Source organism: Emys orbicularis, chromosome 11, assembly GCF_028017835.1.
Source record: "Emys orbicularis isolate rEmyOrb1 chromosome 11, rEmyOrb1.hap1, whole genome shotgun sequence".
NCBI lineage: Eukaryota > Metazoa > Chordata > Testudines > Emydidae > Emys > Emys orbicularis.
Genome location: NC_088693.1, coordinates 16,569,960 through 16,584,382, shown reverse-complemented (window position 1 = coordinate 16,584,382; position 14,423 = coordinate 16,569,960). Strand labels below are relative to the sequence as shown.

Genomic DNA, 14,423 nt, shown 5'->3' with positions numbered 1-14,423 from the left:
AATAACTGGCAGCTCTCTTTTTTTTTTATTGATCCTCCTTCAAAAGGACCTTGAAGAATCAGATGGTGAAACCAAGGCTCTTTAAAGAAAAATAAGTGGGCGGAGAGGCGCCCGCCCGCTTTACTTCACACCCGCTCGTAGGGACGAGGACGAGAAATTGGACGTCACTGAATGGTTCGGTTGTTGCGCCCGCCCATCTCGCCGTGCTGCGTTGGGAGGGACGAGGGAGTCGGCCATCTTGGGTTCGCCCGGGCTGTGAGCTACGAGCGAGCGGGGGAGGGACTGGCTGGGTTGCGGAAGTGGCCGCGTTCGCTCCCCCGTAGTGGAGAGAGAGAGGCGAGAAGGAGAGTCCAGGGGCCCCCACCTTTCCCCGGCCAGCACCAGCTCTAGCGAGGAGGATGGCAGGGCGGCTACCGGCTTGCGTGGTGGACTGCGGCACGGGGTGAGCGCGGGGGTGGCGAGCCGGCGATGAATGGGCAGCAGGGAGGCTGCTGACAGTTTGGTACCAGGCACCGGGGGCGCCCCCTCCCGTGTGGGTGCCTCAGGCCGGTGGTGGTGGTGGTGGGGATCTCCTCCAGCCCCGGTGGGGAGGCTGCAGGGACGTGTCTTGCCCCACAATAGCCCCCCTGGGACGGTGTTGTCAGCGGGGAGAGGAGGCTAGAAAACGGGGGAAGGGGTTAAAGTGAGCACCCCTCCCCCCCCGTTTCGCCCCACCATCCCCTTCCAGCGCAGCTCCTTCCCTCCTCCGCATACGGCTTTGTGGGGGTGGGCTCTCCCCAAGAGCACCCTCTCCCCCACATCTGGGTGGGCGCGGGCTCCCACCCTGACTTCAGCACCCACCCCCCGACTCCCTGTGGGAGTGGGCCTCTCCCCAAGTAGCACCATCTCCCACCCCCAGTTCATTTTTGGCTGACTGTGCAGGGTCTGCTCTGACCCTCCAAAATCAGTCTGACTCAGGGGCAGGGTTACACCCTAAGGTGAGCATTCTTCCCTCGTCCTCTTGGGGTTTTTTGGTAGGGTCTCCTCTCCACCCTAATTTCATTCATTCCCTTTGCTGCTCTAGAAATCTTCCTGGCTCGGTCATTCAGGAAGCAGTGTTCCCCACCCTTGCCTGAGAATCTCCAAGACCAATCTTGCTGCCTGTGTCTTGCAGGAAGCAGGCTCCTGCTCAGGGGCTGCTGAGGTTAGGGTGGACCCTACTCATAATCCAGCTAGGATAGCAAAATGATAAAAATATTATTTATATTGTTCAGTCATTTAATTGTGTGCATTAAATATTCTGAGCTCACGGGTTATTGCTAAATACCATGTTTTTTCTTTAAAATATATGGATCAAATCATTTATTCAGTATTACTTCTCTATAGGGGAAACCCTCCCCCCCTCTTCTAGTGAGCAAGCGCAGCGGAACTTCCTTAGTTTTGTCAAAGCCTCTTCCTGCTTTCAGGCTTTTATACCTTATAAGGCAGTTTTCAGTGTCAAACCTGAACCAAATCCTTTTTAGAAACTATTTTGTATTTAGTAACTAGCCGATGACGAGTAGAGAGAAAGTACCAGTGATAGCTAATGCAAATAGATGGAAGGGACAGAGGTTCAGAATTCCTTTCAGTTGTTGCCTGTGTTTGCTGCTCCTAGTCTTCCTACTGTGTGCAGAGACCCTGTAGGTAACAGTAGGAAGTAAAGACTGAGTTTGAACTTGGAAGGATTACATTTTGTATCCTTAATGGTAGTGTACTGAGGAAATGCAGGATTTTTTCCCTCCTGTGAGTTACTGATTAGTGTATGATTTTTACAGATGGAATGATTTTATTTTTAAACATTCCAGAAGGCTTTATTGTAGAATCTATCCAGATTTTTTTGTTGTGGTTCTAGCTCCTCCCTCTTTTCTACGGAAAGTGAATGTGTTAAGTGACTGCTATCTAAGGTTTCAAATAAGCTGCTCTTATTTGTTTCACTTCCCATCCATTTTTTTGATGTTTATAGAAAGTTTTGTTTTAAACTAAAATTGATTTTTTCATAATCTATTTGGCATATTGCAAACTCAGAGTAGATGCATATTTAACTTTTGGGGGGGACTTGATCTTTCAGAATTGTGAAAATTGGTTTACAGTAGTAATGTGAACCCATCATCCTCTTTAAATTTAAAAGTGCCAATTTGGACTAACAGAGCATCAATAAACGTTCATTTTTATAAACTGCACACGTGCATATGTATATAATGGTGGTGCAGTAATGATAACTTAGGTAAGGTTGCATTTAGAGTTACAGCAGGAATAAAGACCTTGAATTTATATGAAGTCTGAATGTACTCTTTCCTTTTGTATTATCACATTTTATGTATTAGATAGGGAGTGCTTTGTCATATTCGTTATTTTTGATCATGAAGTATTTCAGTAAATCATTTACTACAAGTGAGTACATGGCCCCTGCCCTGAAGAGTTTACAAGCCCAGAACCTATAAAGAGAATTACTTATACTTGCAATGAATTTCCATTGTTTACACTGTTCTTTGTACAGGAGTAAAGGATCCCTTTTTATTATTGGGGCCTACATTCAAATAGGGGAGTAAGAGAATATATAAAACAAGGATTACAGTAATGTGGTTACTCAGCAAAGACATGTACAGGTTTTGAGGGTTCTGTTTCTCTCTTTTTTTTTTTTTTTTTTTGATACTTTGGTGTTTGTAGGCCACACTAAAATGTACTTTAAAGAGTCTTGTACTGACATTCTAATTATGGGACTTTTCCCACCAGTTTTCATTTATACCCACTAAACCAGTGGATCTCAACTTTTCCAGACTACTATATCCCTTTCAGGAGTGTGATTTGTCTTGCGTGCCCCAAGTTTCACCTCACTTAAAAACAACATGCCTACAAAATCAGACCTAAAAATACCAAAGTGTCTCAGCACAGTATTACTGGAAAATTGCTTACTTTCTGATTTTTACCATATAACTATAAAATAAATCATTTGAAATATAAATAGTTTACTGACATTTCAGTGTATAGTATATAGAGCAGTATAAACAAGTCATTGTCTGTATGGGATTTTAGTTTGTACTGACTTCGCTAGTGCTTTTTATGGAGCCTGTTGTAAAACTAGACAAATATCTAAATGAGTTGATGTGCTCCCTGGAAGACCTCTGCATACCCCCACGGGTACTTGTACCCCTGGTTGAGAACTACTGCACTAAACTATCATCATCATTATTTAGAATAACTTAGTTAATTATAGTATCTTTTTAAATAGTTGATTACAATGAGACTTTCTTTATAACCCCAATTTTCATATGCTTTGATATTAAAAATTCTCCTTTTGGGGCTACATTTTCCATGTTTAGAAGTGATCTTTTGTGTGGGGAACCATGAGCAAAATCTCTTGAGCCACTCATTAATGGAAAAGGGAAAAATACCATTTCAGGATTTGAAGGGCTTTTTTGCTTGCTAGTAACTCTGATGGGGGCAGAGGGGTGCCCTCTATGCTTCACGTGTGAATAGGCTCTTTGCTAGATTTGGAGGTGGAGTTGAAAATTTTAAAATTAAGAAGTTATAAGATTGAAAATAACTTTTGAGCATGCACAGTTAGTAGCTGCATGGACTTTTAGAAGAGTCTAGTGAATCCTAGCCCACTTTGTGACATTAAAATGTACATGTGGAGGAGCTGTTGACACAACTTACAAAAATGTCTCATTGAAATACACATCACAGTTCATCAAAAATAATATAATTTATATTTCTATCTGTTGCTGCTGCCATCTCAGTTGCTTTTTCAGATCTGCTACTGTCATTTAAACCACCTGTTGAAGAAAAGTAATTGGAGAATCAAACTAATTCTAAAAAGAAGGCCAGATCACTTTTATATTGTCCATTGACCAGACGGGAAGCTTGCACAAAGATCAAGGGAGAATATGGCCCTGATAGTAGTAACTCAACATTTAGTTGAGGCTACTTGAGAAATATTAATGCAATGAGGGAAAAACTATGCAGGGTACTTTTCAGCTTCTGTTATGTTTTTTGGCCATTTGCCAATGCTAGTACCTGAGTTGCCCACATCACACAGGTAATGTGGTAAATGTGCAGATGAAATGCATATTTGGGCGCCAAAATTAGTTGAAAATTTGGCTTTTAGGAACACAGAACCAGTGGTCTGTCTAGTGCAATATTATGTGGACAGTAGCCGGATGATTTAGAAGAAGATGCAAGAAACCCAGCAATTGGCAGTTATGGACTTTTAACTCATGGGCCTATTTACAGCACCTCATCAATGCATTGAGATGGATGGGGTAGTGGCGTGCTGTCAATTCAGAAAGACAGTGCTACCTCAGTTCCAAACATGATCTGAATGCAAGTTTTCTTTTCAGAACCATAAGGGCTAGAAACTAACTTCTTAACAAAATGAAAGCTTGAGAATCTAATCTGTCATGCGGGCTGGATAAATAGGTGGGACTGTGGGTCACCTGTTTGACACCACTGACTTAGTGTATGAGCAGTTTCCTTTTTATCAAAAGTAAAGTAAAGGGGAAAAAAATAAAATGTAAAATTACCAGAATATATGAATGCCATGCTAAGGCTACTTATGTAATCAAAAAGGGTCTGGGAATGCAGAAGTTATCCTTGGACAAACACCCTTTTAAAAACATTCCTAGTCTGAAAGTAGGCCTTGTCATGTAGCTGGTTCAGGAATCTTTATGTAAGCTACCAGGTGAAGCAAGTACTACTAGAATTTTAGGTGATACACATCTTGCCTAGATTTATTGATTTTTTTTTTTTTTGAGAAATAATTCAATAAGTCAAAGAAGATGATACCTCTAAATTGAAAATGTTGTTGAACCAATTTCTATTTTTCTCTCTCATCTGAACATAGGTTCTCCATTTTGTTTGATTCTAAACTAGTGTTCAGGTGTGGGAAGTGTCTTCTGATGCCTTTCTTGTGAGGCTCCTTTTCCCCCACTTGTGGTCATTGCATGGTCTTAGAACTTTACAGCTGTGTAATGTGGACTGACTTAGACTGTGAGGAGTGAGACACAGTACGTGCTGTCACTGGACTGATTCGAGTTTTAATTCTTTGGATGATGCAATATCTCTTGATGATTTTTTTTCTGACAATGTTGCATACTTATTAGCATTGGTTTTTTTTTTTGTCATGAGTTGCCTTAGATTTATCTCCATGTTGTTCAGCATCTGCAAGAGATTTCAGAAATATCACTGCTCTTGTATACTTACTGTCAGATTTGAGCCTATGTGGTTTAAAAAAAATCTTAAATGAGACTAGCTTTTATTAAGACAAGATTTAATGGCATGTTTTTGTCTACAGTTCAGTAGGATACTTTTTCAGAAGACAACTGCTTCTAATTTAAACTTTGTCCTGAAGTAGAAACATGTTGCAACATAACTATGTAAACTGGTATTTTAATGCAAGTCCGCTCTTGACAGACAAACACCACTTGTTTACCTCCTTAAATTAATATGTTAAGCGGTTAAACTAGTACAAATGTATATGATGCTCTGGACATTTTTATTCACTGTGCAGAAAGTCTGCATCACGTCTATATGGAAGAAATGCAGTTAAACAACTGTATATTTTACATACTTCCCCAAAAGATTGGGGAAAATCTTTAGCAAGTCATGATTGATGTGGGAAAAGTTTCTTAATTTCCCTTTGTGTACTGTCATGAAAGCAGAAGTCAGTGGGGGTGGTCTTGTGTGTTGGGGGGCCAATAGCAGGGTTTTCTTCAAGTAGAAGACTTGACTTTGGAATTTGCTGATTCTATTGGCCCAGCAGACTCCTAGCTAGTTGACTTCAGAGCTTAATAGATGATAAATCTTTTTCTCTCAGGCTTCTTCTGATGGATGTCTGAAAGCTGTTGGCCTATTCTAGGGGATGGGCCTGATTTGTTGACTTTGTGTAGTGGTATGTTTGTGTTTTTTTTCTTAATGATAGGAAATTTTATACATACCTGTGTACTAAAATCTCTTCCAAAATTCTAGGGCATTTTGTTTTACCCTTTAGTTGGACACACTTTCACATGTATTAGCTATAATATAAAGTGCAGTTCAATGTTTTTCTTTAGGGTAAGTAGATTATGTGGATGAATTTGGAAGTAATGACCAATTAGCAATGCAGCATATGTCCAGCTCTGTCTTGTGTGTCGAAATACAGAGGCATACTGTTAGGACACTCAAAAATGAATGTGCAGGTCCCAGAGGATGTGGTAGGAGAAAGGGAGCATTCTGCCAATGCCAACACAAATTACATTTGTAATACAAACATAACATTCAAAGCCATGTACCATTTCCTATTTTTGAGAACTGCATTCAAATAAAATATACTTTTTTTTTTTTTTTTGGCATTTTTAAAATTACTTAAAATGAGTTTCACAAGTAGAAAGCAAATAGATTCAGAAATACAAGTTATCAGGGAGGTATGGTAATATATGTGTTTGTATTAATGCTTGTATTTGGCTTTGTTAATCTGCAATGGTATAACATTTACAGATATAATCTTCTTTATATAGCGTACCCTTCATAGATGGCTAAACCAGTGGTTCTCAAACTTCTGTACTGGTGACCCCTTTCACACAGCAAGCCTTAGGGTACGTCTACACTTACCGGAGGGTCCGGCGGCAGGCAATCGATGTTCTGGGATCGATCCCGGAAGTGCTCGCCGTCGACGCCGGTACTCCAGCTCGGCGAGAGGAGTACGCGGCATCGATGGGGGAGCCTGCCTGCAGCGTCTGGACCCGCGGTAAGTTCGGACTAAGATACTTCGACTTCAGCTACGTTATTAACATAGCTGAATTTGCGTACCTTAGTCCGAAGTGGGGGCTTAGTGGGGACCAGGCCTCTGAGTGCGACCTCTTCTCCCCCCCCCTTATAAATTAAAAATACTTTTTTATGTATTTAACACCATTATAAATGCTGAAGGCAAAGTGGGGTTTGGGGGGGAGGCTGACAGCTCGTGACTCCCCCCCACGTAATAACCTCACGACCCCCTTGAGGGGTCCCAACCCCCAGTTTGAGAACCCCTGGGCTAAACTATAAATTGAGGAGATTCTGTGTAAGTTCCCATTTTGAGCAATGGTATATTTTAAATGGCATGTTATCGTCAGATCTAACTTTTAAATATAAAGATACAATTTCTAAAGAGTCAAGTCACTAGTGCAGTTATTTTACAAACCTTGAATACCTGTGAATTTAACTTAGTAGCAAATTATATTTTGGTACCCAAGCCACTTTGAACAGTTAGAGGAGACACCTTTCTCTATGCTTTCTAGTAGCTGCCATAGTGCTGATGGCTGCTTGACGTGATCTTAAGGTAGGTGCTGAAATGACATAGCATGGAAAACTTGATTTTAATTGGGCTTTCATTTGTATATCTTTATCCCAAATCGGAATAAAAACTAACTGATACAGCAGTTGTGATCCTTTCATTGTTTGTGTGGTTTTTTCTTCTTCTGGACACATATTAAAATCTGTATTAGCAGCCATCACAACAGCAGTATAACATAACATTCTTCTCAAATGGAACAACATTAGAAACTGTAAGCACATGGCTTCCTCCAATATTTCTACTGAACTTCTTTAAGCTCCAGAGAATTAAAACACCACATCTGGTTTGCTTTATCAAAATTGGCAGTTTTGTTGCATATCTTAATATTTGAAATATAAAATTAAGGAAATAACTAATTTTACCCAAACTGGATAAAAATGATTATCTTCCCCAAAAGCATATCCTGATTGTCAGAGACACCCAAAGAATTGGATAGGTACAGTTTGTATTCACACAAATATCTGCTTCAAAAAATAGGTATCTTAATATGGAGCTCTGTCTCTTCTCTCCCCCCCCCCCCCCCCCCCCCCCGGCTACTAGAAACTACTTTTCCAACTCCAAAGCCTCCTGGTTGCTTCAGGAGGAACAGGTCTCTCTTCTAGCCTCCATTTTTGTGTTGTCATCACCCATGAATAACCCCAGTGTGTGGCTCCTGCTGCTCTGGTTTCTGTGCTGCATCATGAAATTGACATGATTCTTGAAATTTTTTTTGCTACCTAGAGCTTTCTGAATGTCAGTAGTGAAACTGACCAGAATGTTGTTAATGTCACTCTGCTGCTGCTTGACAAAGCCATAAGTAGTACCACACATAAAACCTGTCTGTGCTGACTCAAAGATAAGTCTGATTGTTTTTTCCCAGTAGGAAACTTATTTTACCAACCATAACAGCCTGACATATTTGATATGTTTTAATTTACTGAAAACTTAAGTATAGTAGACACTGATTAGCATTACTTTCCCCAAGAAAAACTTCCCTCTGGCCACTGGATTCCCAAAGTATTGTATTTATAGAATATCAGGGTTGGAAGGGACCTCAGGAGATCATCTAGTCCAACCCCCTGCTCCAAAGCAGGACCAATCCCCAGACAGATTTTTGCCCCCGATCCCTAAATGGCCCCTTCAGGGATTGAACTCACAACCCTGGGTTTAGCAGGCCAATGCTCAAATCACTGAGCTATCCCTCCCAAGTATTCCACCCACCTGTGGTATTCTGGTAACAGTTTTTAGACATGTGTAGTGCTGCTAAATATGGTATATTCAACAAGAAGAAAAGGTCAAACAATGAATCACCATGACAATGAGGATTCCAACGGCATAGACCAAGGGTGGCCAAACTTACTGACTGTCTGAGCCACATATGACAATCTTCAGAAGTTTGAGAGCTGGGGTGTGCCTACCAGGGCTCCAGTGTAATAGCTGAAGCCCTGAGACACCCCTCCACACTGGGCAGAAGCCCCTAGCCCCAACACCCTGGTGCAAGGCAGAAGCCCCAAGCTCTTCTCTTCTCTTTCTTCCCCTCCCCCCCCCCCCCCCAGTCTGGTAGGCAGAGAATGCAGGGGGGCCCTCTGTGAGCTGCATTTCAACTGTAAAAGAGCCACATGCAGTTCGTGAGCCACGGTTTGGCCACCCTTGGCATAGACTGTGTTAGAGATCACTCCTTGTTTTGTCTTTTGGGAGAGTGCTATACCACCACCACCACCAGTGTCAAATGAGAAAAAACATTGGTACCCTAATTTTGTCCAGAAACTGTTCAGATCCTGTGGGCTGGATTTGTATTTGTTTGGAATTCATAGTGCCATAATGCATCCTCCACAGACTCCAGTCTCAAAACTCCCACCCTCTTCTGATATCTTAGAGCCCCACAATTGTGGTCAAGACACTGTTCAATATCTGAATTTATTATAAAAAGGTTGGTCCTGGACAGGTTTATCATGCTGTTGTGGATGCCAAGCAGCCTTAGTAGTAACTATTCATAAGCTAGCTACCAAAGGAGGACTATCAAACATGACTTGGAAGCAATAGACTCATTAGCTATGATTACACTAGGAAAATTTGACCCAAAACTCCCACAGGTTCTGCTGAATGTTTAAACTGGGAGCTGCAGTATAGACAAGGTTCTGGTGGCCTGTGCCATTTTTTTTAAAAATTGCCATTTTAATTGAAACTGTGATAAGATGGATTTGGCCACAAGAGATTTGCTTTCACTGCTGCTTCTAATGGTTTTAACAGTGGTTCAGTTGGTTCCCCTGGTTCAACCGGTAGTGGTAGAATGAATGGGAATATTTTGGTGGACTTCCCCATATAGCGAATTCCTTAGAGTAGTTAAGAAGTTAAGAACCTATTTCATTTTTTACAGGTTTACTCAGATTCAGGAAAGAGAGACACAGATAACTGTAGAATTTGGATAAATCATAGTTCTGTTTATTAAATACAAGAAAAACAATAATACTTTGAAATGTAAATCAGCGTTTTAGAAGTTTTTTTTCTTTCTTTTCCAAGATACCTAGACAATTATTGTCAAAATAAATGGTAGCTTCCTTTCTCTTTACACAGCTGTAACTCTCTGGTTTCACTTTACATTTTATCATGATCTTATTTAATATTAATGGCTTAAGGTGGGTAAGTATGTATTGTCACAGTGAAAATATTCACTGAAGTGAATTTACAGTAGTCTCTCTTTAGGGGAAGAATGTTTTTTGTTGGTTTTTTTTTAAATTCCTACATCCGTTGACTAGCCTTGGTTCAACAGCATCCTCTCAAATATCCAGTGTTGCAGTAGTTGCCTGGTCCAGTTGTCTGGTTTGCGCATCCCCTGTGTCTAGAAACACTTTTAGACTCCCATCTTTGTTTTTCTAGTCTGCATCCTCACAGAGTATTTTGTCTGGAATAATTTGAAATTGTGTGTATCTCCTTCAATCGCAATGTTAAGTTTCCTTTTTTGACTAGTTGTAATTCAGTCCTGTTAATTTAAAGTTATTTAAAACCCAACATTTATGATTAAAGTAGTTGCGAACAAAAAAAAAAATCAAAATTCCTAAGATAAAGACCAGTCCCATACTAGCTAATAATTAGAACTTCACTAGTACAGAAGTTTGGGGCACTGGATTGAAGAAACAGTGCTCACTGAAAGTTTTCTTGTCAGCAAATTGTGAATTTTAGTTTGCTGATCTCAGTTCTTGCCTAGACTTGTCATCCCATGTCTGATTCTTAAGAGCATTTGAGAAGATATATTAGCTGCGCATAGAAGAAATTAATTAGCCTTTCTTCCCTTGTCGTTTCCCAGTAATTCAAGTATTGAAGGGATTCCAGAGGCGTCACTGCTTCCTGACCAACTTTTATCTGCTCCAGCTGTAGCACAAAATCTGTTCTACAGGAGAGGATTTTCAATTTCTTTTCCTTTTTTCTCCTCTTCAGGAGAAATGAAAAATACACTCTTCTTGGGCTCCCCAACTGTCCTGATTCTCCATATTGATTCAAATACAGCAACAACATAAAAGACTGAAATTAGTCCTCAACAGTCCCACAGCTTTGTCCACACTTCTTGTGGTCACTTCAACATACATATGTAAAGACTAAATATGTTCTCATTTTTTATCAGTGATGCGCAGAAGTAGTTTTTGTGATGCTTTAAAAACAGCTGATCCCTGTCCACATCCTGCTTGCACTGTTGTAAATGTCCTCCTTAACTGTGGAAAGAAATCTGACACTGCTTTGAGTGCAGTATGAAAACCCTAATTAGAATACCACCAGGCACAACTGATGAAAAATTAGTACAAAATTTTCTAGTGTAGATAAGACATTACTGGACTGCAGATTTTCCAAGGTCTCCTTGCTGGAAAGGACCAGTTGTGGGCCATTTTTTTGCATGACTTAATCCATCAAATCTTGCTGGTCATTGAACATCTTTGTAAACATTGAAACAAATGAAATGGTACATTAGCATATGTATTTTGTGCTGTTTAGTGTTGTAAAAGTTGCTACTGAGAATGTGCTTGAAAGGAAGTAAAAAGAAGCAGCATTAATCTGTGTGGACTAGATGTAATTTATTTGAGCATAATTGTTTCAGTTGTCAAATGAATGTTGAAGGCTCTTGTGTCATCCAGGGTGTGGTTGTTCTGTCGTTTAATGATGAAAGATTGTAGAAATGTGTAGTAGATTTTATTCACTGATAAATTTTGCACCACATAATATTTTGCATATTTGCTATGTGGAAAAAAGTAACAATGTAGAGTAATAAGGGAGTTAGTCTATAAATTTCCAGTTGGCTTGAATGTCCTTACTAATTTTATCTATCTTACGTTGTGTACCCAGTCGTTAAGGACATCTACGTAATCACTCTTGTCCTAACATTTTGTACCTACCATCATTCTATGTAACACTTAAGTTTTCATTAACTAAAAGATTACAGGGGGGAAAAAAATGCTCTCCATTTTGTTTTGTGTATTTGATAGCACTGTGTGAATAGTCAGTTTCATTATTTCCTCTGCTAAAGGTAATTATCTTGTTTGTGTGGTGTGTCAAACAGCAGCAAGGGAAACATACATAAATAAAGTACAATTTGGAAGAGGCATTCAGGTAGAGTAGTACTTAAAATTACTTTCACCTCATTTTTAAAAATTAATTATCAGTAGATAAAAATATAAAATTTTTTAATTCTAGATATTATGGAAGAAGTGAGTTTTGAAAAGGGATTTTAAATAGTGGGGGTAATGGTCTGCAGAATGTAATATTGACTCAAGACCTACAATTTATAAAATAAATAAATAAAACAAAACAAAAAACCCCAAAACCTGTAATGAGAAAGCAGCAATCCAAATGAACTATGAAATATCTGAGTACTGCAGCATCACAAAAGGTGTTACCCCACAGTTACATCCTAATCCACAGCTATATATATATATATATATATATATATATATATATATATATAAATAAAAGAGGGAAAGTTTAGAAGACAGCAGACAGGGCATATCAGTCAATGGCATATACATCAACAACATAAGATATGCCAATGACCTAGTTTACCCATCTCTTTCACAAGGGAAGAACTTGAGAACATGCTTATTACTGTGAACAGTGCCAACAAGAAAAAAGGAATGATGATCAACATTAGAAAGACAAAAAGTGTGCTAAGTAAACGATAACACACAAGGTAGGCAACACCAATACCTCAATGCTCAAGTTAAGAACATAACATAAAAATGGCCCTACTGGGTCAGACTAGCACAGTATCTTTTCTTCTGACTGTGTCTGGTGCCAGATGCTTCTGAAGGAATAAACAGAACAGAGCAATTATTAAGTGATCCATCCTGTCACCCGGTCCCAGTTTCTGGCAGTCACAGGTTTAGGGACACCCAGAGCATGAGGTTGCATCCCTGACCATCTTGGCTAAAAGCTATTGATGGACCTATCCTCCATAAAGTTATCTAATTCTTTTTTGAATGCAGTTATACTTCTGGCCATCACATCATTGCCTGGCAACAAATTCCACGGGTTGACTGTACGAAGAAGTACTTCCTCATGTCTGTTTTAAACCTGCTGCCTATTCATTTCATTGGGTGATCCCTGGTTTTTGGGAATAAATAAAACTTTCTTACTTGCTTTCTTCATGCTATTCATGATTTTATAGACCTCTCTCGTATTCTTCCCCCCCCCCCCTTAGTTGTCTCTTGTCTAAGATGAACAGTCCCATTCTTCTTAATATCTTGAATGGAAGCTGTTCCATACCCCAATCACTTTTGTTGCCTTCCTCTGTACCGTTTCCAATTCTAATATATCTTTTTTTGAGATGGAGCGACCAGAACTGTGTACGTGCACGCATGCGCGCGCACACACACACCTTGAATACTATTATGGCTTTATATAGTGGCATTATGATATTTTCTGTCTTATCTATCCCTTTACTAATGGTTTCTAACATTGTTAGTGCTTTTTTTTTTTTTCCCCTGCTGTTGCTGCACATTGAGTAAATGTTTTCAGAGGACTCCAAGATTATTCTTGAGTGGTAACAACTAACTAGATCGCATCATTTAGTATGTATAGTTGGGATTATGTTTTCAAGCCTGTGATTCTTTACATTTATTAACATGGAATTTCATCTGTAATTTTGTTTCCCAGTCACCCAGTTTTGTGAGATCTTTTGTAATCGTCACAGTCAACTTTGGACTTAACTATCTTAAGTAATTTTGTATCATGTGCAAACTTTGCCACCTCACTGTTTACCCCTTTTTCCAGATTGTTTATGACTACGTTGAACAGTACTGGTCCGAATACAGAACCTTGGGGGATCCCGCCTAATTACCTCTCTTCGCAGTGAAAACTGACTGTTTATTCCTAGCCTTCGTTTCCTGTCTTTTAATCAGTTACTGATCCATAAGAAGACCTTCCCTCTTAAGCAAAGTAAGCAGTCATAGGATAAGAGCCTTTAGTGAGGGGCCTTGTCAGAGACTTTCTGAAAGTCCAAGTACATGGTATTAACTGGAACACTCTTGTCCACACGTTTGTTGACACCCTCAAAGAATTTTAATAGATTGGTTAAGCATGATTTTCCTTTACAAAAGCCATGTTGACTCTTCCCCAATGTATTGTTTCATGTGTGTCTGATAATTGTTTCAATCAGTTTGCCTGGTACTGAAGATAGGCTTTTTGGCCTGCAATTGGATTGTCTCTAGAGCCTTTTTAAAAATTCAGGGTCACATTAGCTATCTGCCAGTCATCTGGTACTGAGACTCATTTAAGTCATAGGTATATACTACAGTTAGTACTTCTGTAACTTCAAATATGAGTTCCTTCAGAACTCTTGGGTGAATACCATCTGATCCCGGTGACTTATTACTGTTAAATGTATCAGTTTGTTCCAAAACCACCTCTGTTGACATCTCAATCCAGAACAGTTCCTCAGATTTGTTATCTAAAAAGAATGGCTCAAGTGTGGGAATCTCCCTCACATCCTGTCCAGTGAAGACCAATGCTAAGAATTCATTTAGCTTGTCTGCAATGGCCTTGTCTTCCTTGAGTGCTCCTTTAGCACCACTATCATCCAGTAGCCCCACTGATTGTTTGGCAGGCTTCGTGCTTCTGATATACTTAAAAAAAA

At 39.7% G+C, this 14,423-nt stretch overlaps 1 protein-coding gene across 1 annotated transcript in view; it reads left to right on the top strand.

Annotated features, from left to right (window-relative positions):
• The first annotated feature begins 270 nt into the window (after positions 1–270).
• The window catches only part of ACTR3 (actin related protein 3), a 45,741-nt gene continuing 31,588 nt past the window's right edge, over positions 271–14,423 (top strand). Inside the window, exon 1 of the mRNA XM_065413196.1 lies at positions 271–442. Coding sequence (XP_065269268.1) covers positions 399–442 — 44 coding nt within the window. The 5' untranslated portion in view covers positions 271–398. The remainder of the gene's footprint in view (positions 443–14,423) is intronic.